A 27639-nucleotide genomic window follows, 5' to 3' on the forward strand; every position below is an offset into this window, starting at 1 on the left:
CTTAATGGGGGCACTTAGAGGTAACAAGAGCAAAATTATCAACAAGGCAACTAAATACATGAAAAATACCAATTTTATTAGCCTGAAGGATATTGAGGTGAAAATGAGGACTGCAGATGCTGGAGATCAGAGTCAACATTAGAGTGGTGCTGAAAAAACACAACAGGTCAGGCAGCATCCGAGGAGCAGGAAAATCAGGCAGGAGCCCTTAAAGGATAATGAATTTATTGCAAAATAAATCTCAATATCTGCATTTATTGGTAAGGAATTAATGTTGCTTTATGGAATTGTTTTTATTGTATTATAATAAAATGCAGAAACTTGTGAATTGTTAGTTTGCGAGGACAAAAACAGAGAGCTAGACTTTAATATGTATTTGAATTCATGGAGATTTGATCTGTAAAAGATTTGAGTCCCCAATCCAATCATTAGATGTGTTTGTAAGTGCAATTAATGAACTGCGAGTACAAGAATGTTTGCATTTACCGAGTACTTAATAAGTTTACAAATTCTGCCTTCAATATTTAAAAATCTTATTAATTTAGAAGTAGAACATCTAATCATAAGTAAAGAAGCAGCCTCTGATATTTCTAATGCACATTTTCGAAATCTGAAGTGATTAGATTTTATCAATGCGACTTGTTAACAAAAATAACAGGTTGCATTTGCAGACTTATTGTATTATTTTACATTGTCACGATAATTATTTTGTAAAAAATCATAACGTGCAAAGTTAATCACCAAAGGTCATTTTCATTATGTACATCATTTCTGATTAAAGAATAGGTTCCTACGTTCTTGCTAGCCTTAGCTGACTGAGTTACACAACAATGATGATGTCAGAGCTTAAAGTAACTTGCATCTTTCCCCTAATTAAAGGAAGAAGCTTGGACGTGAGCTGGTACATAGAAGGATACAGCGCAGTACAGGCCCTTCGGCCCTCGATGTTGCGCCGACCGAATCCTACCTAACCTATACTAGCCCAATAACTTCCAAATGCCTATCCAATGCCCGCTTAAATGACCATAAAGAAGGAGAGTTCACCACTGATACGGGCAGGGCATTCCATGAACTCACAACCCGCTGTGTGAAGAATCTACCCCTAACATCTGTCCTATACCTACCACCCCTTAATTTAAAGCTATGTCCCCTAGTAACACCTGACTCCATTAGCGGTAAAAGGTTCTTAGTATCTACCCTATCTAAACCCCTAATCATCTTATACACTTCTATCAGATCTCCCCTAAACCTTCTCTTCTCCAATGAGAACAGCCCCAAGTGCCTCAGCCTTTCCTCATAAGATTTTCCTACCATTCCAGGCAACATCCTGGTAAACCTCCTCTGCACTCGTTCTAAAGCTTCCACATCCTTCCTATAGTATGGCGACCAAAACTGCACACAATACTCCAGATGAGGCCTCACCAGAGTCTTATACAACTGCAACATGACCTCAGGACTCCGGAACTCAATTCCTCTGCCAATAAAGCCCAGTACACCATATGCCTTCCTCACAGCACTATTTACCTGGGTGGCAACTTTCAGAGATCTGTGTACATGGACACCAAGATCCCTCTGCTCATCCACACTACCAAGTAGCCTACCATTAGCCCAGTAATCCATCATCTTGTTATTCCTACCAAAGTGAACGACTTCGCACTTAGCTACATTGAATTCCATTTGCCACATTTCCACCCAGCTCTGCAACTTATCTATATCCCGCTGTAACCTACCACTTCCTTCCTCACTATCCACAACTCCACCGACTTTTGTGTCATCCGCAAACTTGCTTACCCAGCTTTCAAGTCCTTCCTCTAGATCATTTATAAAGATAACAAAAAGCAATGGTCCCAAAACAGATCCTTGTGGTACACCGCTAGTAACTGCGCTCCAAGATGAACATAATCCATCAACTACTACCCTCTGTCTCCTTCCAGCCAGCCAATTCCTAATCCAAACCTCTAATGTATCCTCAATGTCATACCTCCGTAGTTTTAGCATTAGCCTACCATGGGGAACCTTATCGAACGCCTTACTAAAATCCATATACACAACATCTACTGCTTTACCCTCGTCCACTTCCTTAGTCACCTTCTCAAAGAACTCAATAAGGTTTGTGAGGCACGACCTGCCCTTCACAAAACCATGCTGGCTATCCCTGATCACGTTATTCCTACCCAGATGTTCATAAATCTTATCCCTTACCATTCTCTCTAAGACTTTGCCCACCACTGAAGTCAGACTCACTGGCCTATAGTTACTAGGGCTATCCCTACTCCCTTTCTTGAACAATGGGACCACATTCGCTATCCTTCAGTCCTCTGGTACTATTCCCGTTGACAATGACGACATAAAAATCCAGGCCAATGGCTCTGCTATCTCCTCCCTAGCTTCCCATAGGATCCTGGGGTAAATGCCATCAGGCCCAGGAGACTTATCTATATTCATCCTTTCCAATATTCCCAAAACCTCTTCCCTGCATATTTCCAGGGCATCCATTCTAATTATTTGTGATTCCATATTCACATCAGCAACAGTGTCCTGTTCCTGAGTGAATACTGATGAAAAGTACTGATTTAATGTCTCTCCAATCTCCTCCGCCTCCACACACAACTTCCCACTTCTATCCTTGACTGGACCGATACCTACCCTAGTCATCCTTTTATTCTGGACATACCTATAGAAAGCCTTTGGGTTTTCCCTAATCCTACCAGCTAAAGACTTTTCATGTCCCCTTCTCGCTTCTCTTAGCTCCCTCTTTAGCTCCTTCCTGGCTACCTTATAACTCTCAATCGCCCCTACTGAACCTTCACGCCTCATCTTTACATATGCCGCCTTCTTCCCTTTCACAAGGGACTCCAATTCCTTACTAAACCACGGCTGCCTCACAAGGCCCTTTACACCATGCCTGACTGGTACATACCTATCGAGGACATGCAGTAGCTGCTCCTTGAACAATCCCCACATCTCATTAGTGTTCTTCTCTTGAAGCCTGTTTTTCCAATCCACACATCCCAAGTCATGCCTCACTGCATCATAATTTCCCTGCCCCCAGCTATAACTCTTGCCCTGAGGCGCACGATTATCCCTCTCCATCACTAAAGTAAAAGTCACCGAGTTGTGGTCACTGTCCCCGAAGTGCTCACCTACCTCCAAGTCTAACACCAGGCCTGGTTCATTACCTAGAACCAAATCCAATATAGCCTCCCCTCTTGTTGGCCTGTCGACATATTGTGTCAGGAAACCCTCCTGCACACATTGTACAAACACCGACCCATCTAATGAACTCGAGCTATAGCTCTCCCAGTCAATATCTGGGAAGTTAAAGTCCCCCATAACAACCACCCTGCTACCTTCACTCTTTTCCTGAATCATCCTCGCAATATTATCCTCTACTTCTCTAGGACTATTAGGAGGCCTGTAGAAAACACCTAACAGGGTGACCTCACCTTTCCTATTTCTAACCTCAGCCCAAACTACCTCAGATGGCAAGTCCTCTTCCATCGTCCATTCCACTGCTGTGATACTATCTTTGACAAGTAATGCCACGCCTCCCCCTTTTTTACCCCCATGTCTGATCCTACTAAAACATTTGAACCCTGGAACGTGCAACAGCCATTCTTGTCCCTGTTCTACCCACGTCTCTGTAATGGCCACAACATCGAAGTCCCAGGTACCAACCCACGCTGCAAGTTCACCTACCTTATTCTTTATACTTCTGGCATTGAAGTATACACACTTCAATCCACCCTTCTGGTTACAGGCACCCTTCTTAGAGATCACTGCATTATTCCTAACCTCCCTACACTCAAGGTCCTGTACCCTAAAGCTACAGTCCTGGTTCCCATGCCCCCACGGAGTTAGTTTAAACCCTCCCAAAGAGCACTAGCAAACCTCCCCCCAAGGATACTGGTGCCCCTCAGGTTCAGGTGTAGCCCATCCTTTTTATAGAGGTCCCACCTTCCCCAGAAAGGACCCCAGTTGTCCAGAAACCGGAATCCCTCCCTCCTGCACCATCCCTGTAGCCACGCATTTAACTGCTCTCTCTCCCTATTCCTCGACTCTCTATCACGTGGCACGGGTAACAAACCAGAGACTACAACTCTGTTTGTTCTAACTCTGAGCTTCCAACCTAGCTCCCTGAAAGCCTGTCTGACATCCTCACCCTTCTTCCTACCTATATCGTTGGTGCCAACGTGGACCACGATCTGGGGCTGCTCCCCCTCCCCCTTAAGGACCCGGAAAACACGATCAGCGAAATCACGTACCCTTGCACCTGGGAGGCAACATACCAAACGTGAGTCCCTGTCGCCCCCACAAAACCGTCTGTCTGTACCCCTCACTATCGAGTCCCCAAGAACTATTGCTCTACCTTTCTCCACCCTACCCTTCTGAGCAACGGGGCCAGGCTCCGTGCCAGAGGCCTGAACCTCGTAGGAAAGGATAGATACAAAAAGTAGAAAACAAAAAGAAAAACAATTACAACAAAGACAACATGTCTTCATCATCACAAAACAAGACAATATTCATTACCATCTCTTTCTCTATCCCAGGTATTTTTTCTTAACGAATCACAGTCAGAGATGGACCGAGTAACTGTAGGGAGATTTGGGGCCACACTGCACACAACAACGCCTCTCCGTGTAGTCAGAAGTCGAGGGGAATCAGGGTGGAAGGTGCTCATTTCTTGATGCTCCATCCCCATGCCATCAATTTTGTCTAAGTTGTTTCTTGAGTCACTATGGAAGCATGGTGTGTATGCCATAGGCCTTACTGGCACTTGAGGAGGACCTCCAGTTTCTTGGTAAATCTTACGACTATCACCATTATTCCTAATGCCTTTGAACTGAATACCATTAGGCTTATTAAGCAGAGCTGCAGTTGCAGGGTCCTGCACAAGAGTCATATTGCTACGTGCATGCTTCTTGAAGACCTTCTTTCGAAAAATTGCAAAAAGCATCACCAGCATCATCAGAACTAGTAAGACCACAGCTATTCCAATAAGTTCCTCTTTGCCAACATAGGGATGTCCAGGTTGTATATTGGGCACAACTACTGGCCTGAGGTCACAGTACAGCCCTATATATCCTGAAGTACAGTTGCAGTGAAATGAGCCCAAGGTATTTAAGCACATTCCTCCATTTTGGCACTCTTCTGTGTTACATTCATCAATGTCTTCTTCACACCTACAAAAAAAAAACATGCTTTAAATTATCTATGTTAGAAATTCTATTCTTTGTTACATTAAGATAATGAGGTGTATTTGTGAGTGTCTCACTTAAGTTTCTCCTAGTTGGCATTATATTTAAATATTTTGGCAGGAGTTTATAAATGTTCACGGTTTTGACTTCATGACATGAAAAACAAACTGAATCTCGTTTTCACATAATTATAATGGACCTGATGATATATTGCAGGTTGTAGACTGTTTCCTCAAATTTTTATTAATCATTTAAAAATGGATAAAGATGATTATGTTCTGCTGTTTGAAAATTGATTTTTTTTTTAGTGATATATTTCTCCTTTTACAATGGTTATTTCAACTGATCTGGAGTCAGAATAAGCCCTTAGTAAAAACTTAAGTATATCTGACTCCTTTAAAAAACAAATCCTATAAGTACCCACTTCAGTTTTAGTCATTTTTGCATTCTTATTGTAACTCTTTCTGAATGATGTGCATCAATTCAACCTGTTTAAAATGTCAATCAAATGGGTCAAATTTAATTTACCCTTTTCCCAAATGTTTAACATAGATTTATATATCCTGTTGTAATAATCAGTTAATTGACTGCCACTAGCTTCCTGTGATCCCAGCACTTGGAACCCAAACCAAGTCTCAAACTGGGAGTGGAAGAAACTCAGCAATTCACATTTGGGCAACACTATGTACATAAAGGTGGCGGTTATATACAACTCACATAAAACCCATAAATCCTTCTTTGCAGTTGCAGGCAAAATCACTGCCTAACGGATTGCAGGAGCCCCCATTCTGACAGGGGTTTGGAAAGCAGGATGTAACTTCAATTTCACATTGGTTTCCCGTAAACTGTTGCAGACAGCTGCACTGATAACCTGTTGAAGCAGAATAGTGTATATTTTAGCATATCATACCTAAGACCTACATTAAAGCAACTCAAAATATTGTCTTGAGCATGGAAACATAGAAATGTAAAAATGCTTGACTTTTAGGTTCACCTTTCTGTGTCTACACATGTCAAATTTCTGTTTTATTTTTTATTTCATAAGTGGATCATGCCATAAGCAACTTAAGTAGGTGATAGGAAGTACTTGTGGTGAGTGTACAGTGATTTGTTTTCTCTGATTCTCTAACAGAGATCTTCTTTGTAAAGAGACTCATTGTCAAAAATCATACAATACCAGATTATAGTTGAACAGGTTTAATTGAAAGCACTAGCTTTCGGAGTGCTCTTCCTTCGTTAGGTGGTTGCCTGCTTCCAGTTAAAACTGTTGGACTATAACCTGGTGTTGTGTGGTTTTTAACTTTGTAGACCCCAGTCCAACACTGGCATCTCCAAATCATGACTCATTGTTGATATTGTTGCTGAGATTGGAAATACAGGAAAACAGCGGAAAATTAACTCAATCTATAGAATTCCAAGACACTACACCAATGCATGGGGATTGAATTTTAGTGGAGTTGGGAAACTTACTGACTTGGCAGAACTCTCTTCCTTAATAAGGCCCAACCTGCCATATTCTTCTCCTGGGTAGATGCAAATGGGCTGACGTTAGCACTAGATTTCCAGAGGCATGCCCAATGCAACAATAGAGGCATGAGGATGGCCCAAACAACAGGCTAGATTGACCATCTCCATTTATTTAGTCATTGGCTCAGTTTTGATGAATATCAGATCCCTTAATTCTCTCTCACATCTCACATGCCACTACGCCCTTCAGTATTTCCGATGTCCAGTTGTAAAACCCCATGTCTCCTCCAAGTGTACTCCCACTCTAACATGCTATTCATAAACCCCATACCCTCTGTTTGTTCAAATGTCATCTATAGACAATCATCCAGTAAAAAGTAAAGTCACCATAGTTCTACCGGAACACAGGACTTCTCTCAAAAGTTTACTTTTGATTAAAAAAGAAAGTGGAGTCACAGGTAGATAGGATAGTGAAGGACGTGTTTGGTGTGCTTTCCTTTATTGGTCAGAGTATTCAGTACAGGAGTTGGGAGGTCATGTTGCGGCTGTACAGGACATTGGTTAGGCCTCTGTTGGATAATTGCATGCAGTTCTGGTCTCCTTCCTATTGGAAAGATGTTGTGAAACTTGAAAGGGTTCAGAAAAGATTTACAAGGATGTTGCCAGGGTTGGAGGATTTGAGCTATAGGGAGAGGTTGAATAGGCTAGGGCTGTTTTCCCTGGACCGTCGGAGGCTGAGGGGTGACCTTATTGAAGTTTATAAAATCATGAAGGCCATGGATTGGATAAATAGACAACATCTTTTCCTTGTGGTGGGGGAGTCCAGAACTAGAGGGCATAGGTTTAGGGTGAGAAGGGAAAGATATAAAAGAGACCGAAGGGGCAACCTTTTCTCGCAGAGAGTGGTACGTGTGTGGAATGAGCTACCAGAAGAAGTGGTGGAGGCTGGTACAAATGCAACATTTAAAAGGCATCTGGATGGGTATATGAATAGGAAGGGATATGGGTCGGGTGCTGACAGGTGAGACTAGATTGAGTTGAGATATCTGGTCAGAATGGACGAATTGGACCAAAGGGTCTGTTTCCGTACTGTACATCTCTATGACTCTAAGCAATATCTTCCAAAACCTTCAAAAGAAAAATGTGTGTTAAACAGAATATGCAGTCTCAAACTTGTTCTATCAGCTATGCTGTTCATGCAGCTGGCCCAGTTGAATTTTTCATCATCTTTCAAATTCACCACACCCCCAAGAACATTTAGGTAGTATCTTGGCTGTGATAAAATAATGTCAAGTACTTTCTTCTTGAAGACAATTAATTCCTTGTATTTTTGTGGCAAGAATGTTACTTACTATTTATTAGCACAAGCCTACATGTTGAATAGGTCCTGCTCCAAGCAACACAAACAGCTACATTATCTGAGGAATTGTGAATGGATTTGAGTATTGTGCAATCATCATTCAATTTCTGACTTTAAGAAGAAGCTCATTCATGACGTAGCTGAAGCACATTCATGCAGGGATGTCATGTAGCTGAAGTGTTCAGCATCGAACAACCATTAGTGCTTTGGTTTTGCACGGCATTAAAAGTGGAGAATTTTCCTCTTGACTTCACTAGAGCTTCACATGCCTAGACAAATGATATCCAGTATTTCAGACATTCACTTGCACCTCACCTCTGGAATTCAGCCTACATCCATTGTTGGATTTAAGTTGTTATGAGCTTTGCCAACAAGCTGTTTTGGCAGAGACCAAACTACTGACACCTTTGCAATGAGGATAGCAGACAGTAACAATTGGAGACTTTCTTGCCCATCCTTTTGACCAAGAACCAAGGGCTACACAGAGGTCCAGAGTTAATGTTAAGGTCTCCTTGGATTTATGTGACCATGTCATCAAATCAAGCATACATGACTTGTCAGTGGATGAGAATATAACAAGGGATTGTGATGAAAGCGGTTGGTCATGTTTGCAGACACTGTTTCCTGTGGTCATCCAGTTTTTCTAAATTTGACAATCATAAGATGTTAGTGAGGAAAATTTTGCAGCGTGCTCATGTAGTCCACATACATCTTCATTAGTGTCCAAATCCACTGATCAGTTCTTTCTAGTCATACTTTTCCAAGCTGTCTGCTAGAACGGAGTGACTGAGTAAGACCATGAGACATAGGAACAGAAATTAGGCCATTCCGCCATCAAGTCTGCTCCACCATTCAATCATGGCTGATAAGTTTCTTAGCTCCTTTCTCCTATAACCCTTGACCCCCTTGATACACAAGACCTATCTATCTCAGTCTTAAATATACTCAATGACCTGGCCTCCACAGCCTGCTGTGGCAATGAATTCCATAGATTCACTACTCTCTGGCTGAAGAAGTTTCTCCTAATGTCCATTCTAAAAAGTCTTCATTTTACTCTAAGGCTAAGCCCTTGGGTCATAGTCTCTCCTAGAAAAAAATGAGGTCTGCAGATGCTGGAGATCACAGTTGAAAATGTGTTGCTGGTTAAAGCTCAGCAGGTTAGGCAGCATCCAAGGAATAGGAAATTCGACGTTTCGGGCATTCCTGATGAAGGGCTTATGCCTGAAACGTCGAATTTCCTATTCCTTGGATGCTGCCTAACCTGCTGTGCTTTAACCAGCAACACTCATAGTCTCTCCTACCCTTGGAAACATTTTCCCAACATCTGCTCTGTAATTCAGTATTCTGTCCGTTTCAATTAGATCCTCCTTCATCCTTCTAAACTCCATCGAGTATAAACCCAGAGTCCTCATATGTTAAACTTTTCATTCCTGGGACCATTCTCATGAACCTCCTCTAAACATGCTCCAGGCCAGCACATCCTTCCTGAGATATAGGGTCCAAAACTGCACACGATACTCCAAAATGTGGTCAGACCAGAAGTACATCCCTGCTTTTATTCCTATCAAAATGAATCATTGCATTAGCCTTCCTAACTTGTAAATTACTTCAAGGGTTAATTTCCAAATACCCCATGTCTGAATTGTATATTTTAACAAAGAGTTGGGAAAATCAGGAGGCTACGCCTGGACACCTCTTTCAACCCGAGCACAAGGGCAATATCAGTATGGGTACTATGTTTTTGATTGCCATTGGTAAATTCAAAGTTTACAAATGCAAGAGTGGAATAAATGTGTCAAAAACCTATGAAAGAAAGTATTTGTCAACTGCAAAACAGTCTAAAATGCATAATGTTATGAAAACTGTTGCACATGACTAGTCAACCTTTGCTAACAACTTGAACCTCTTTTTCGGTTAAAAGTTTGTGCCCAATTAATTTTTTCCAATCCTTAAGGTTCCATTGTCCTTCATTTTACTAAACATTCCTGATAACTCATTAAAAGCCTAATTCATATATGAGAGCTCACAGTTAAGAGCAGACTCCTAAAATGATTTGGATGAGAGCATAAGAGGTACAGTTCGTAAGTTTGCAGATGACACCAAAATTGGAGGTGTAGTGGACAGTGAAGAAGGTTACCTCAGATTACAACAGGATCTGGACCAGATGGGCCAATGGGCTGAGAAGTGGCAGATGGAGTATAATTCAGATAAATACGAGGTGCTGCATTTTGGGAAAGCAAGTCTTAGCAGAACTTATACAATTAATGGTAAGGTCCAAGGGAGTGTTGCTGAACAAAGAGACCTTGGAGTGCAGGTTCATAGCTCCTTTAAAGTGGAGTCGCAGGTAGATAGGATAGTGAAGAAGGCATTTGGTATGCTTTCCTTTATTGGTCAGAGTATTGAGTACAGGAGTTGGGAGATCATGGTGCGGCTGTACAGGACATTGGTTAGGCCACTGTTGCATGCGATTCTGGTCTCCTTCCTATCGAAAAGATGTTGTGAAACTTGAAATGGTTCAGAAAAGATTTACAAGGACGTTGCCAGGGTTGGAGGATCTGAGCTGCAGGGAGAGGCTGAACAGGCTGGGGCTGTTTTCCCTGGAGCGTGGGAGGCTGAGGGGTGACCTTATAGAGGTCTACAAAATTATGAGGGGCATGGATAGGGTAAATAGACAAAGTCTTTTCTCTGGGGTCGGGGAGTCCAGAACTAGAGGGCACAGGTTTAGGGTGAGAGGGGAAAGATATAAAAGAGACCTACGGGGCAACCTCTTCACGCAGAGGGTGGTACATGTATGGAATGAGCTGCCAGAGGATGTGGTGGAGGCTGGTACAATTGCAATATTTAAGAGGCATTTGGATGGGTATATGAATAGGAAGGGTGTGGAGGGATATGGGCAGGGTGCTGGCATGTGGGACTAGATTGGTTTGGGATATCTGGTCGGCATGGACGGGTTGGACCAAAGGATCTGTTTCCATGCTGTACATCTCTATGACTCTAAGTATTACAACCAAGACCGAACCTGTTCTTATCTCATACAAATATATCCATTTCAACAGGATTATTGGTTGGTTGCAGAAATCCTTGGATCCTTTCTCTTTTTGAGGTCTGATTATTTCGGCCAAAAATAGAATTTCTACATCATGCTGCTGAAGTCAGATAATTCGTACTGAGCTGGGAACAAGCCTTAGAACTTGTGACCTATATACAAAAGGAGTGTGAGAATAGAACTTAATTTGAATTATGTTATCAGCATAAATTTTGGAAGATGCAAGTGCTATTACTGTACAAGGCTCAAGTTGCAATCATGTCAGTACTGGCTGATGTAATTTTCTAATATTTTACAATGTTTCAGACTGAATAACACAAATTTCATAAATGACAAACAATAGAAATGACTTCCGTTAAAATAAATTTTATGAATTGCTGTTAAATCATTTTTCCATTTTTCAAAAAAAATGCAATGATTTAATTTGCAATTCATTAGCCCAAATTATTGTGCTAAGTACCTTCAGAATTACTTCTGCGTCATACAATTGTGATAAACATAAGGGCATGACACTTATGGTGTCTGCTTACCAAATCATGCTCAAACTTAGCAAGTTTTACTAAATTTTAGTCTGAAATTTACTTAAAAGTGATTTGCTCACAAACAGAATTTGCTTATCGTATATTGATTCTATGCCTGTAAAAATGTCAATGTTCATAAGACTTGTATAACTTATTATTTCCTTCAATGTCTAGTGGAATTTAAAGCTACAATATAACAACTTACCACCAGATGGTTGGCTTACACAGGTTCCTCCATTCTGGCATGGTTCTCTTGCACAAGTGTCTGGATACAATACACAACCAAGTTTCAGTTCTGTCAGACCAACCACTTCTGCAAAGTGACTGTGCTTGTTTTGGAGTGGTAACTGATTATCATTAAGGACAACTGAGTCCAGGCATCCTTGAAACCCACCAAGAACCTGTGCACTCTTATGGCTTAACAAGCCACGAGAAGCTGGAACCTGGGCCCCAAAATAGATGTAGTTGTCAATACTGAGGATATGAACATTGAAAGGAGCCCATCGGCGTTCCACGTAGCTGTCATCGAGTGCAAGGCTTGTAAAATTCTTGTTGAGATCCAGAAAGACAGTGTGCCAATTCCCATCATTAACTGTTCTGCCCGAAATTCCCACAATGCCAGGCCCACTCCCACAGTCGAATTGAAACCAGAGTTTTCCATCCACAATCTGGTGAAAGAAATAAATGTGAGAGAGGCATTGCTTTTCTTCAAATCTGCAAAACATTGCAAATCCAAAATATTCAGTACCTTAAATTATTAAAAATTAATTTCCTGCAGGCCTATTGTCAAATAATAAATGTGTTTATCATCTATAGTCAATTAGGCCAATATATATTTAAAGTTGATCGCTCATTATAAATACTGAGAACAACAGAAATTTACAAACACCTTACTGTATAATGCGTTAGGCTTGGCTTCATTATAAGGATCTCTTCAATAATTGCTACGTTTAACTCCCACAGATGTGAAAACATAGGCCTGAATTTTCATCCTTAAGACAGGTGGTAGGAATCTGGAAAATCTCCAGTTTTGGAGAAAGTGTCACAGAAGATGGGATCTTCATTTTGAGAGTGTGGGGATGAATGTGGACTGAAGTTCAGAAAATGTTTTGACGTGATTAGAGGGATTGCTAACTGTCAGGTGAACTGTCTAAGATGTCTACAGCATTGTGTTGAAACTACACTCCTGCAAAAAAGAGAGAAGAGCTTCCAGCCCTTACCCCTCAACCTGACACACTCTGTGTCCCACCCCCAAGCAACCTCCTTGGCTTTTCATGACCTTCCAACCAAAGTATAACTCCCAAAATACCCACACCCCCATGCCCATTCAGTCACAATAAAGTCCTTGGAAGTAATAGTTCCTATAGTGACAGTCATAGGTGGAAAAAGCAGTTTTAAAAACATGTAATTCATTCAAAACTTTCCACTATGCTAAATAAACTCCTTCCTTAGGGAATTCAAGTGTCAATCATCCAAGATCCACTGAAGTTTCAGTAGCTGAAACTACAAAAGCTCAAACAATAAATTTGTGTGACTAAACATTGTGCAATTGATAGCAGTGATCAGACAGCCAGAACGGCCAATCAGGCAGGGGCTTTTCTTTTGCATATTCAACTATTACTATAAGGTTGAGAGATCAGAGATGAGAGAGTGTTGCTGGAAAAGCACAGCAGGTCAGGCAGCATCTGAGGAACAGGAGAATCAACGTCTCTCATTCAGGAATGAGAAGCCCTCATGAAGGCCTTATGCTCGAAACATTGATTCTCCTGGTCCTCAGATGCTGCCTGACTTACTGTGCTTTTCGAGCACCACACTCTCATTTAAAATACAATTTTGCTCAGATGTACAAGCACATTGACACCTGGGGCATTTCTCCACAAAACTTTTAAGATGGCAACAAGGATGGAGAAAACAAAATCACTTAAAACACATTCGTGATCCTGGCATTTACAGACAAAGCTGCAGAATGTAATTGCCTGGAATTTTCACCAAACCTTGGTGGTACACGAATTCAGCCCCAGGTGAGGTACTGTAACCATTTCTGGGTATCATATTTTAAGATGATGATGAAGGCTTTTATGAGAGCAGAGAAGATTTTTGTTTGACTAGTTCCAAGGATGAGGATGATGGACAGACTGGGTGAACTGGAATTGTGCTCCTTACAAGCAGAGAAGGCTAAGGAGAAATATGTTAGAGGGGCTTGAAATCAGGAAGAAATCAAGAAATCAGGTAACCAAAGATAAATTGTCTTCATTGATTGAACAGTCAGTAACCTCAACAGACCATAGCTTTAAGAAAAGAGACTACATGAGGAACTTATTTTTTTGCAACTTTTAGAATACACAGTTTGGTAGGGTGGTAGATACAGGTTTAAATGAGGCTCCTAAAAGCAAGTGGGATAAATAGGTTGAAGGAAAAAAAAAATGCATGAATGTGAAGAAAGAACAGAGAATTGGTATTAGCTGAATTGTTCTTCAAAACAGGCAACAGAGCAAACAAAATTGTTTTCATTTTTGCCGCACTATTCGCTGACAGAGATTTAGAGCTGTATCACAGGAACAACCACCATTAAAGGATAATGTCATACGGTTTCAACTTGTGTTGTTTTGTAAAAGCTAACACAATTTTATATAGTATTCCTAGTATCAGCATTTTGAATTACTTTACTTTCAACAAAACATGTCCCCAGGTGATGAATTTATCTGTTAGCAACAATGGAATCTAGCTACATCATAAGATATTTGAAGTTTTCTGATATTTGTTACAGTATCACACCAACAACATCATTTATCCACTGGATAATAAATTAGCTAAGTGAATATTTAAGTGTGTAAAGAGGAATTGCTCATATTGCAGCCACTCCACAGAGTTGAGATTTCTGGGGATCTGCCACATGCATTCCATTTAACACAAGAGAGCAGCAGCTAAAGGATTTAAATTATCTGAAGCTGCATGGAAAGATTCCAGCAATTTAAGTTTAACATTGATGAAGACAGAGATCACAGTGAGGCTGTATGTTTTTATTTCATCCATGGGATGAGTGTCATGCTGGCCAGGCCAGCAATTATTGCCCACCCCTAATTGCCCAGAAGGCAGTTAAGAGTCAACCACATTTTTATGGGTCTGGTGTCACATGTGGGTCAGACTATGAAAGGATGACATTTTCCTTTCCTAATGAAGATTGGGGAGACAAATAGGATTTTCCAACAATTGAATCATTAGACTCTTCATTCCAGATTATTATTGAATTCAAATTTCACCATCTGCCATGTCACTATGTACCTCCAATGTTATATATATTATATAAAATGCAATGTGTACCGTAGAACCACTGTTGTTTTAACTGAGTTGTAAGATCAGACACTCTATGTTGAAAAATATCTGTACTATTATGGAATAAACAGGCACAAAGCAAAACAGAAGGAAAGACATAAGGATGAATTTTCTGATTTTGAAATAAATTGCACTTTTGCAGGAGCTTCATGGTATCCAGTTTACTCTGCTTCACAGTGATGATTCCTCTCCTCCTCCCCACCCCCTCCCACCACCCCACCAACCCCACTTCATCTAATAATTATGCAACTGGGCTTTTCAGTGCCCATTTTGTGCAAACACACAGTGCTTCAGGGTTCACAGCGCTAGGATCATATTTCAAGTCCAGCTGCATAGTTGAAACACTGGAATCCCAGAACTATGCCTGCTCCACCATCATCACTGAGGAAATGGCCTTAAAAGGCAAATTAGCTCCTTGCTTTGCAGACATAGTCTTGGAGGTTCTTGTGGAGAAGAGACCAGCCCTTTTTGTTTTGATTATGATATATTATTGTTACATGTATCTTTAGTCTGAATTCACGAAGGCAGATGAGATGTTTTTGAGACACAACATAAGACATGGAAGAATTACCCCACTAAACATGAAGATGAAGGCCATCTAGGACTTTCTACAATCATCCTCGAAGAAAGAGGTCCTTCGATTTTTGGACTGTACGGATTCTACCGGACGTTCGTACCAAACTTCAGCAGCATATTGGATTTGCGAAAGAACACAAAATTTCGGTTCATGAAACACTGCCAGGAGGCATTTGAAAATTTGAAAGCATACTGACCACTGCACCAGTTTTAGCCACACCAAACTTCATAAAAACCTTTAAAATTGCTATCGATGCCAATGATATAGAGGTTGAAGCTGTATTGATGCAGGAACATGATGATAGACTTGAACGGCCAACTGGTGACTTTTCAAAGAACCTCAATATCCATCAGAGGAATATTCCACCATTGAATTTAGTCCTAGCCTTCCAGCATTTTAAGGTTTACATTATGAACAATATTTCGGAGATGCTTGAATACATCAATCACAACCCTCTCATTTTTTGGGAAAGACAAATTTTTATCCAGTGGACAAAAATTCAAGACTATTTCAATGGAGTCTGATATTACAGGCTTTTAATTTACAAATTGTATATGGGGCAGGTTGGAAAAATGCTATTGCAGATGCATTATCACAGACTTAAAAGAAAATGAATAGAAAGGTAGAACTGGTACAGTCCAAAAGTTATGTATTATGTATGCAGAATCAGTAAGGAATGTGTAACGTTAGATTACTGACAAATGCATTTTGTAATAGTGGTATTTAGATTTAGAGCAAAAATCAAAAGTGAAGCCATTTTTCATTATGGTGGTTCATTTTTAAGTAGGGGGAGGTAGGGTGTCAGTGAGTTGAGAAGAAATGTATGGTCCCCCTTAAGACAGAAAGTGCTTTTCTGAGCTTAAGGTCCAGCAAATGCTGCCAGTATATAGAGCTGTTAAATGGATACCTGAGTTTTGGTTATGAGAAAGTGTGGACTGCAGACGCTGGTGAACGTGCAAACTCGACACGGTCACCCGAGGCAGGAATCAAACCTATGTCCCTGGCGCTGAGACAACAGTGCTAGCCACTGAGCCACCATGCTGTCCTAGCATCTCTGGGACACACGGACCCAACAACCTCACTGCTCTGGACAAAAGTTGTGGCACTGGAAAAGTATAGCAGGTCAGGCAGCATTCGAGGAGAAGGAGAGTTGAAGTTCCAAGCATAAGGTCTTCATCAGAAATGTGGGGATGTGCCAAGAGGGTTGAGAGATAAATGAGAGGGGTGTGGGGCTGGGGGAAGGGAGCTGAGAGTATAATAGATAAATGGAGGTTGGGGAGTGATGGTGATAGGTCGGAGCGGAGGGTGGAGTGGATAAGTGGGAAGGAAGATGGACAGGTAGGACAGTTCGGGGGGGGTGCTGAGTTGGAGCGTTGGACCTGCGATAAGGTGGGAGAAGGGGATATGAGCAAAAATGGTGAAATTGACAATGGTGCCCTATGGTTGGAGCATCCCAAGGTGGAAGAAGAGCTATTGCTCCTCCAGGTGTTAGGTGGCTTGAATTGGCAATGGGGAAGGCTCAAGACTTGCATGCCCTTGGTGGAGTGGGAGGGGAGTTGAAATTGCCGGCCACAAGGTGGTGGGGTTGTAGGGTGCGTGTATCCTTGAGATGTTTAGGGTGCCACAGTGGCTCAATGGTTAACCACTGCTGCTTCACAATGCCAGAGACTCGGGTTCAATTCCAGCCTCGGACGGCGGTGCAGAGTTTGCACATTCTCCCCATGTCTGTGTGGGATTCTTCTGGGTACTCCCGTTTCCTCCCACAGTCTAAACATGTGCAGGTTAGGTGAATTGGCCATGCTAAATTGCCCATAGTGCTCAGAGATGTGTAGGCTAGGTGCATTAGTCAGGGGGTAATGTAGAGAAATAGGGTAGGGGAATGGATCTGTGTGGGTTACTTTTCCAAGCATTGGTGTGGATCTGTTGGGCTAAATGGCCTGTTTTCATATTGCAGGGATTCTATGTTTCCTGAAATGATCCACAAGTTGGCGTCCTGTCTCCCCAGTGTAGAGTAGTCTACGTCGGGAGCAAAGGACACAGTAGATGGTGTTGGACGTACAGGAAAATCTTTGCCGAATGTAGAAGGATTCTTTGGGGCCTGGGATGGAGCTGCGAGGTAAGGTGTGGGCCTGGGGGAGGTGGGGAGGAGGGGGTGGGTGCTATCCTCATTGCACTTGGAGGGCATTGTTGACCACGTGGGAGGGGAAATTGTGGTCCTTGAAGAAGGAGGCCAACTTGTGTGGAATTTCTCCTCCTGTGAGCAGATACGGCAGAGGTGAAGAAATTTGGAGTAAGGGATAGGGTTTTTAGGGGAGGGCAGGCGTGAGGACACGTAGTACAGGTAGCTATCAGAGTTGGTGGGTTTGAAGTAGGTGTTTATGTTGAGTCGGTCACTAGGAATGGAGTTGGAGAGGTCCAAGAAGGGGAGGGAGGTGTCCAAGATAGTGCAGGTGAACTGGAGGTCAGGGTGGAAGGTGTTCGTGAAGTCAATGAATTGTTCGACCTCCTCCTGGGAGCACAAGGTAGCACTGATACAGTCGTCAATGCAGTGAAGGAAAAGGTGTGGAATGGTGCCATTTAGCTGTGGAAGATGGACTCTTCCATGTACCGGATGAAGAGGGAGGCATAGCTGAGGCCCATATGTGTGCCCATGGCCACCCCTTTGGTCTGGAGGAAGTGGGAGGATTCAAAGGAGACGTTGTTGATGGTAAGGACCAATTCAGCCAATCGAGTGACTGTGTCAGTGGAGAGGTACTGGTTGGGTCAGCGGAATAGGAAGAAACTGAGAGTTTGGAGGCTTTCGCCATGGGGGATGGAGGTGTACAGTGACTGGATGTCCATGGTTAAGATGAGGCACTGGGAGCTGGGAAACCGAAAGTCATAGATGAGGTGGAGGGTGTGGGTGGTGTCCCGAATGTATTAGGGGAGTTCATGGACCAAGGGGGACAAAATGGTAACAAGGTACAAGAAGATAAACATCACACAGGCATCTACTTCAAACTCACTGACTCCCACAGCTACATTGGATACACTTCCTCCCACCACCCCCTCCCACACACACACACAACTCTCACCCATAAAAACACGATCTTTTACTCCCAATTCCTCTGCCTCCACTATATCTGCTCCCAGGAGAAGAAATTCCATTCTCGAATACTTCAAGCACCAGAATTTCACCTCCCACTTGGTCAACAATACCCTCCAGTGCATCTCCTCCACTTCAAGATTTTGCTGCATATCCAAACACCTCATCTGCTGTGTCTGTTGTTCCCAATGTGGCTTCTTCTACACTGGGGAGACAGGACGCCAGCTTCAGGGAACATCTCCAGGACACACGCACCCAACAACCCCACCATTGTGTGGCCGACCATTCAACTCTCTCTCTCTCATTCTGCCAAGGATATGCATGCCTGGGTCTTCTCCACTGCAAAATCCAAGCCACCCGATGCCTGGAGGAGGATCGCCTAATCTTCCACCTTGGGCCCTCCAACCACAGGGCATTAATGTCAATTTCACCATTTTGCTCATCTCCCCTCCCTCCCCACCTTATCCCACGTCTAATGATCCAACTTGGCAATGCCCTCTTGAACTGTCCTACCTGTCCATCTTCCTTCCCACTTATCCGCTCCACTCTCTACTCCAACCTATCACCATCACTCCCCACCTTCATCTACCTATCCCTTCCAAGCTACCTTCCTCCCAGCCCCTTCCTCAGCCGCCTTGGACTTTCCCCACATTCTTCATGAAAGGTTTATGCAAAAAATGTCAATTTTCCTGCTCCTCAGATGCTGCCTAACCGACTGTGCTTTTCCAGCGTCACATGTTTTGACCTGAGTTTTGGTTATTGTTTTGTCAACAAATCAAATCTGTCCAATTGATTTAAACTAAACACTCAGCTGTCAAAGCCATTTGAAGTTAAAATCTGTTGATATTGACAGCCTGAAACCAATCTGACAAAAAGAATTTCAGGTGTAATCGGGTATAAAAATGAGTGCGGATGAAAATCAGAGGGAGAGCAACTACCACTAAAAGAGAGCCAACAGCCCTGAATAGCTCTGAAAGGAATCTCAAAAAGCACCTTATATTAAAGAATTTTACATAAAGATACACACAGTAAAAACAATGATGAAAGATGGCCCAGGGAGAAGACAGCAAACTCAGAAGGAAACAGCAGATTCGGGAGGATGGAAGGAAGCAGCACAAGAGACTGTATGGATTTTGAGAGATTGTTAATTTAGTGTTCAGAAATTGTGTTATTGGTGCAGCATTTTAATGGAGTTGGGGTCAACTAGTGATTAGTTAAGAAAAAGGGGGCTGAGATTTATTAATAGTTTTTGTATAATGTTCACCGTTCGAGTTAGGAAAATAATTTTTATTTCTTTACACAGTGGAAATCAGAGATTTTCTTTCACTCCCTCATCTTTTTAACAGATTATGAGGAGAGGCTAGCTTCTCTGGGTGTTTTAGTTTTAATTGGCAGAGGGGTTTGATCTTCATATCAGAACAATATGCTGCCAACACAAACTGTCTGGAACATGCATGAGTAATGAGCACAAATCATAAAAGATGCAGAGGCTCCTGGATTCATATCAGTGCATAAATGGGCAGAGAGCATGGGTGTAAGAAGAGGAAGGAGCCTCTCTCTCAATGAGTGGGAATACTGGTTGTTCCACTCATTTTGCATCCCAAATTTCTTTAATCTCCTGAGGATATAGAGGCATGGCTGTGCTTTTTTGATTATTGCAATAATGTATGTGAGTCAGGGCAGATTGTTGGTGATTACCACTGCTTGGAACTTGACACCATCAACAATCGCCACCTGAACTCCATTCATATAGAAAGGGGGGAATGCCCTCCACCTTGCTTTCTGAAGTCAATGACCAGATCTTGCATTTTGCTGATGTTGAGGGAAAGGTTGTTATCTTTACAGCATGCCACCAAGCACTCTGACATGTTATTGTTTGTGATCCAGTCTACAATAAGTCATCAGAAAACTTATAGATGGAGTTGGGATGAAATTTAGCCATACAGTCACGAATTTCCAGGGGTACAGTAACAGACTGAGTATGCAGCCTTGATTGGAGTTGTGCTGGAAAAGCCTGATTCCTGATGAAAGGCTTTTGCCCAAAACGTCTATTTTCCTGCTCCTCGGATGCCGCCTGACCTGCTCTGCTTTTCCAGCACCACTCTAATCTCGACTCTGATCTCCAGCAGCTGCAGTACCTACTTCTGCCTAAGTATGCAGTCTTGCAGTGCGCCGGTGCGGAGGGTGGTCATGGAGGAGGTGTTATTGCCTATTCTCACTGATTGTAGGTCAGGAAGTCAACGATCTACTTGCAGGGGGCAGAGAGAGAGACCTAGGTCTTGGCAAATGCACTGTTGGAATCACAGTGTTGATGATGGAGTATAGTTAATGAGTAGGGCCCGGACATACATATCTTTGTTGATTAGATGTTCCAAGGATGAGTGTTGAGCCAGGGAAATGGCATCTACTGTGCACCTGTTGTGACGATAGGTGGATTGCAAGTGATCAAGGCAGATTGGGAGGCTAAAGTTGATATCAGCCATGTCTAACCTCTGGAAGCAATTCATAATTATGGAGGTCGAGGCTACTAGGCATTCGTCATTGAGGCATGTTGCATGAGTTTTCTTTGGTAACGAGATGATGGTGGTCTTCTTGAAGCAGGTGGCGACTTTGGATCAAACGATTAAAGATGGGATTAAAGATTTAAGATCAGAGATTAAAAATAGGAGTGAATATTCCTGCTAGGTGGCACATGCAGAATCTGAGCCAGTTGCTTTCCATGGCTTCACTCTCAAAAAGGCTGATCTGACATCTGCAGCAGTGACTGAGGGAACAGCTGCTTCCGAGGCTATTATGGCAGGTGATGCCATTTGACTGACCTATTTGAAACACGCTGATCCGTACAGGAAATCACACTACAGTTACAGTGAGCCTAGATCCAAGGTCAGTGCTGCATTAGGAGTAAAACGGAATGCATAACAGTGCACGAACAAAGTCAATGAACTTCTGTGCTCTGCAAGGGCATCATATCTCTGCCACCTCTCATTCACAGGGCAACCAATCACAAACTTTGACACTACAAACACATTCCTCTAAGGGTCACAGCCTACACGTCTCCCTAATGAATGGATCATATTCACTAAATGGTTCTCACCTACCTCATCCTCCCAAACCATTTACCCTTCCTGACCCCTGCACTTTCAATTTACTCACTGGTGAAACCTCATCACCTCCCCTGCTCTTGCATAACTCCACCTCAACCTACTTTCATCATACTCAATCTTTCTTTTGTTTTATTACAAGAAAAATTGGTGCAGCCAGCAACCCCCAAACACGAGTGGCATGGTGGTCCAAATGGTTAGCACTGCTGCCTCACAGCGCCAGGGATATGAGCTCGATTCTGGCCTTAGGTGACTGTATGTGTGGAGTTTGCATGTGTTTCCACCAAGTGCTGTAGTTTCCTCCAACAGTCTAAAAGTGTGCAGATTAGGTGGATTGGCCATGCTGAAATTTTCCATAGTATCCAGGGGATATGCAGGCTCAGGAAATACTGAGTTACAAAGATAGAGTAAAGGGGTAGGTCTGGATGGACTCAATCAGCGAAGTGGCCTGCTTCATATTGGAATGATTCTATGATGTCTCCACAGTCCCTGACTGACATACATATAATCCCTGGATTGATTATACTTGATAATGCAGAATCAACCATAGTCCAACCTTCGTACTACAAGCAGACAGAGACGTGGACTTTGCTGGGATCAAATGCCTGACTGACTGCAGTCATGGCACTACTCTGGGGTCCGCTGAACCTGTTATCGGACTATGATGGCAGCCTTTGACTGTGGACCCCTTGACCATCCTTCTGACTTCCAGATATGGTCATTTGTTTGAAATACATGCAATGTGTTTGTTGTGTAAGCTGTTGGCACTCGTTATAGATGTGACTTTGATGTAGCACAGTGGTCAACATTGATATGTTCACCCCTTGACAATCAAATGCTCTTTATATGACAAATTGCCCATCACACCCCTTGCTAAAAAAAAATTGCAAACTACAAAGGTTGCTGCATTCAAACAATGGTAAAACAATTAAGTGATAAGCAATCAAATGAGAATCATAAGATGCATGTACATCCCTGTGCACAAAGCAATCTGGTGGAAGCATGCAAGTCCTAGCTGATCTTGAGCTCCATAGTCAAGTCTTGAAGGGCTGAAGTGGTGTGAGAGTTGGACCGACAGCAGCATAATGCAGTGGTTAGGCTTGTGGTTTGTTGATGTCATTTGCTTCCTTGCCATTGCCCGTATCAGTCCGGAGTGGGAAAATCCAACACATTAAAATCATTCAAAGTCAGTCAATAAAAAAATTAGTGTCTAGGCTGATGAGTTTTAATACTTTTAGTGATATCTAATCTTTTTACCATTGCTTACTTAACATTTCTTTTAATTTTTTACAGAAGAAACTGTGTGTGCTTTCTCTGTATTTTCTTACTGTGTCACCAATGATAGTTTCATAAGATGGATTTCAGAGCAGTCATGCGTATGACTTGCAAACTGCTGAGCACACTATGAAAACTGTTCAATTATTTCTTTGTTATTTACAATGAAACATGCAAAATTAGCAAATGATTAAAGTTAATCTGAACATTAATGCAACAGGTCAAATTATTCCAGGACCCTACGTTTACAGATGCCACGTATGCATTGTGAAGTATCAGACATAGTCGGATTGCTGAGACATGGCTACAAAAAACAAGGACTAAGAATTAAATATTTCAGGACATATATATTAATGAATATCCCAAATGGAAAAGGGGAAGGCAGAGTAGCATCAGTCAGCTGAGCAATTACTGCTTGAAAACCCTGTTGACAACCCCTTCCATTACTTTTCTGAAGATTAAAGATTTGGGCTGACAGCATAGCAATTGGCTCAGTTGGACTTAGACTCATACCTACCAGTCCAGAGTAAGGGACCTCACCAACGTCCAAAGGCCCTAAAAGGACTTGTCCTATTTTTTATAAATCTCTGGACATTATTCCACATTAGTAGGTAGATGGCAGCATTGTGGCTGTAGTGATACAGATTGGCCTAAAGCATGGCTATTGCCACAATATTGTTAGGGCTCATATCCTTTGCAGAGTTTGAGACTGAATGTGCCATCCTTAAAATAGCCTTCATCAAATGTTGTCTAGCATGCCTGCTGAAGCAAGATGCAATTCACTTTTAATTACACAGCTTAAATTTGTTACTAAGTTTTCCACCACCTGCATAATTACAAATCAATCAAATACACTTTTGCAGCAATTTGCGGAAATCATAACTCAATAAAGTTATCACTTCAGTAATAAAGGTGCTAGAGTAGACATCAATTGTGTCTTCTAGAGTTTCAACAAATATGTGATGCAATAGTACTCAGTCTAGGATATATTGCTTGTGGATTAGATAGATGGATTGTGGAAAATTAAGATGAAAGGTAGGCAGCTGCTGAAAAACGTTAGTGTATGACAGCTGGTTCAAAAATTTATTTCTGGCAGCTTTGCACAGGACATCAAATTTACATTATTCTACTGCACTTGATGGAAATCTCCAGTGTGTTCTGAAAATAAGTATCGTCTATAATACAAACAGACAATTAAATTCAGAGCACTACGGATCTGGAATTTAAATAAATTATACTGACCAAAATGCAATATTCTTTAATCTAATGAAAATTGAAATGCATACGAAACGCAAACAGTTGCCTTCACAATCTGCCAATCAGAATCAAGGAATATAAATGCTAATTACATGATTACAGGATGTTTAACAGTTCAATTCCTGGTATTTGCTTAGGGATTAACATCAAATCCAAAACAAAATTCTCACTAGATTCAGTATCTCTTTTCCTCTCAATCCAAAGTTCTATGTATACTTTTCCTGTGGACATGATTTGGAGATGCTGGTGTTGGACTGGGGTGTACAAAGTTAAAAATCACCCAACACCTGGTTATAGTCCAACAGGTTTAATTGGAAGCACACTAGCTTTCGGAGCGACGATCCTTCATCAGGTGATTGTATGCTGATGAAGGATGGTTGCTCCGAAAGCTAGTGTGCTTCCAATTAAACCTGTTGGACTATAACCTAGTGTTGTGTGATTAGAAAATTTTCTCCAAATATTCCATTTGTAATGTTCTTCTCATATACTTAATTGATCAAATCCTTTTGTATTTTCTTTCCATCCTCTTTACAGGTTACCTTCTCACTTATTTTTGTGACATCAGTATTTCACTTGATCCCTTCATCTATGTCATTGATAAAGATTGTACACAGCTGAGGCTGAAGTACTGATGTTGCAAAACACTGCTATATATTTTCATTAATCAATTAATCCATTAATTAAAATGTCAGGAGGCGTAATGTAGTCTAATAATCTCTTGCATGGAACATAAAATGCTTTTCAAACTCTGGAGACTGAAGCCTTTGACTCCTATCCCAGCTGCAGTACACTCCGCTCGCTGCCTCTCCACATGCTAATCATGCTTCTAAGCTGGCCTCTAAGGTGCATACAATGTTAGTGCCTGAACTGGTGGCTGCAAGTGGGAAATTAAGTGATTATACAATTGTTCAGCTAGCGTGTCACTCCACATTGGAGTGAACTATATTTGCTTCAGATTATCTACTCTGACAATTGTTACATTCAGTGCAGCATATGACTATCATAACTGCCAGCAGTAGGAGCAGTGAACTCAAATACAATCTACAGTATCAAGCCTGGCATATTCCCTATTCTACCATCACCATGAAGCAGGGGATCAACAATAGTTCAATGAAGAGTGAAAGAAAGTAGCATAGCAAAATGTGTCAAACTGGTAAAAGTTACAACATGGAATAACTTGTGTACAAACAGCATTAACAGCATGTAATAGATAGAGCTAAATGATTCGAGGAAAAAGTGAAGACTGCAGATGCTGGAGATCAGAGCTAAAAATGTGTTGCTAGAAAAGCGCAGCAGGTCAGGCAGCATCAAAGGAGCAGGAGAATCGATGTTTCAGGCATGAGCCCTTCTTCAGGAAAGCTTTCAGAGCTAAATGATTCCACAAGCAACTGTAGTCCTGCCACATCCAGTCATGAATATTGGTGAGCAGTTGAACAAATCACCTAGAGGAGCAGGTTATACAAGTATTCCCATCCTCAATCTTAGGAGAAGCCAACATATCAGTTGCGAAAGGCAAGACTGTCGTATATGCAATGATTATCAGCCAGAAGTGTGGCGAGGATGATCCTATGGAGGTTCCCAGCATCATAGATGCTAGTCTTCAGCCAATTCAATTCATTCCATGCAATAACAAGAAATGACTGAAGGCACTGGATTCTGCAAAAGCATGACCCCTGATCATATTCCAGCAGTACTGAGGACTTGTTCTCTAGAACTAGTGGTGCCTCTAGTCAAATTTGCAATAAAGCTACAAACACTAACATCTTCTTGACAATGCAGAACATTGCCTAGGTATATCATGCACGCAGAAAGCAGAACAAATCCAATCCGGCCAATTATCACCTCATCAGTCTACTCTCAATCATTAGGAAAGTGATAGAAGAGATTATCAACAGTGCTATCAAGTAGCACCTGCTTAGCAATAATATATTCATCTATCTCTTGACCTCATTACAGCTTTGGCTCAAACATGAAGAAAACAACTGAATTCCAGAGGTGAGGAGAGACTGACAGTCTTTGAGATCAGGATGCATTTGATCGAGTGGAACCCAAGCAGAACTTGACTCATTGAGAATTAGGGAAATACTCTTCAATGGTTGGAGTCATGCAGCTGTGGTTGTTGGAGGTTAGTCACCATAATTCCAGAACATCTCTGCAAGAATTTCTCAGTGTAGTGTCTAGGGCTAACCAGCTTGAGCTGTTTTATCAATGACATTCCCTCCACCATAAGGTCATAAATGGGGATGCTCGCTTATGAATGTATAAAGACTGAAGCTTTAAATTTAACTTTATCTTAGATTGTTGTCTGAAATGCAAAAGGGCTGTTTTGAAACCAAGGATTATGGAAGTGGCTGCTGCACTTTTAAAAAGCAAATTATTGAAACTCATTGGAATTATGTTTCCATTACTGTTTTGTTCAAGCAATGGAAAAAGCTGTTAGTAGATAGGATGGTACTAGGATGTATACAATGTAAGATTCAGCCAGCAACAAGTTGCTGATTGGTTTGTGGATGTTCAATGTCATCAACCTGACAACAATTATCTGATTAGCTTCTGGACAGCTGAACAGAATGTGGGTATGAATGATGCTGACTGTTGAAAGGACAAATGGTGTTTGTTATGTCTCTCTCCTATCAATTATCTAAAGCCTGAAGAAAGCCATATTTTCTCTCATAAGTTCTCAAAACCCATTGCTTTTAACCAAGAAGTCCAGAGACTTCTTGTAGTTTGTGAACCAATCATTCTGTGCACAGGTGGTGGAGAACACATCAAAGTCTGAGGAACAATGCTATTAAACTATTTCATCAGTTTTTTTCCTACCAATATTGTTTTGGCTCTGTAGCCAGGGTTTAGAATGGCATTAGAGTTTTAAATACAAGAGTTGAACAATAACAGTTCATAATTGTTGACCTGTGGTTAGAAGCTATTTATCTCCAATACATAGTGATTCTTGTTAAGTACATAAGCCTGGAATGTGTTAACCTGAGCTTTGCCAGGAGGTAAATTGAGGACTTTGTGTACTTTGATAATTTTTAAAACTTTTGCAGTGATATTAAAAACAGGATTGATTTCCAGAGTGTTACCCCAATGAGACATAACAATTACACAATGTTCGCCATCATTATAACTCAGGCACTGAAGCATTCTATGTTCAAACTCAGAAAGACCTGGACAATGTCCAGACACAGGCTGATAAGCCACAAGTAACATTTATGCCACACAAATGCCAGGCAATGAATAACAAGAGAGAATCTAAATATCATCCCTTAAATCTCAATGGCATTATCGCAGCTAAATTAGCCACTATTAACATTTGAGAGGTTACCATTGACCAGAAAGTGAACTGGATCAATCATACAAATTCTGTAGCTTTAACAGAGGGTCAGAGGCTAGGAATTCTGCAATGTGTAACTAATTTC

The 27639-nt window shown here is 41.7% G+C and overlaps 1 protein-coding gene across 1 annotated transcript in view; it reads right to left on the reverse strand.

Moving 5' to 3' along the window:
• Window positions 1-27639, reverse strand: part of LOC132816926 (protocadherin Fat 3-like) — a 575577-nt gene that overhangs the window by 23762 nt on the left and 524176 nt on the right. The window contains exons 22-24 of the mRNA XM_060826951.1: window positions 11798-12260; window positions 5916-6069; window positions 4531-5183 (exon numbers count right to left, since the gene is read on the reverse strand). Of these exons, the coding sequence (XP_060682934.1) occupies window positions 4531-5183; window positions 5916-6069; window positions 11798-12260 (1270 nt within the window). The remainder of the gene's footprint in view (window positions 1-4530; window positions 5184-5915; window positions 6070-11797; window positions 12261-27639) is intronic.

Source organism: Hemiscyllium ocellatum, chromosome 6 (assembly GCF_020745735.1).
Source record: "Hemiscyllium ocellatum isolate sHemOce1 chromosome 6, sHemOce1.pat.X.cur, whole genome shotgun sequence".
Lineage (NCBI taxonomy): Eukaryota > Metazoa > Chordata > Chondrichthyes > Orectolobiformes > Hemiscylliidae > Hemiscyllium > Hemiscyllium ocellatum.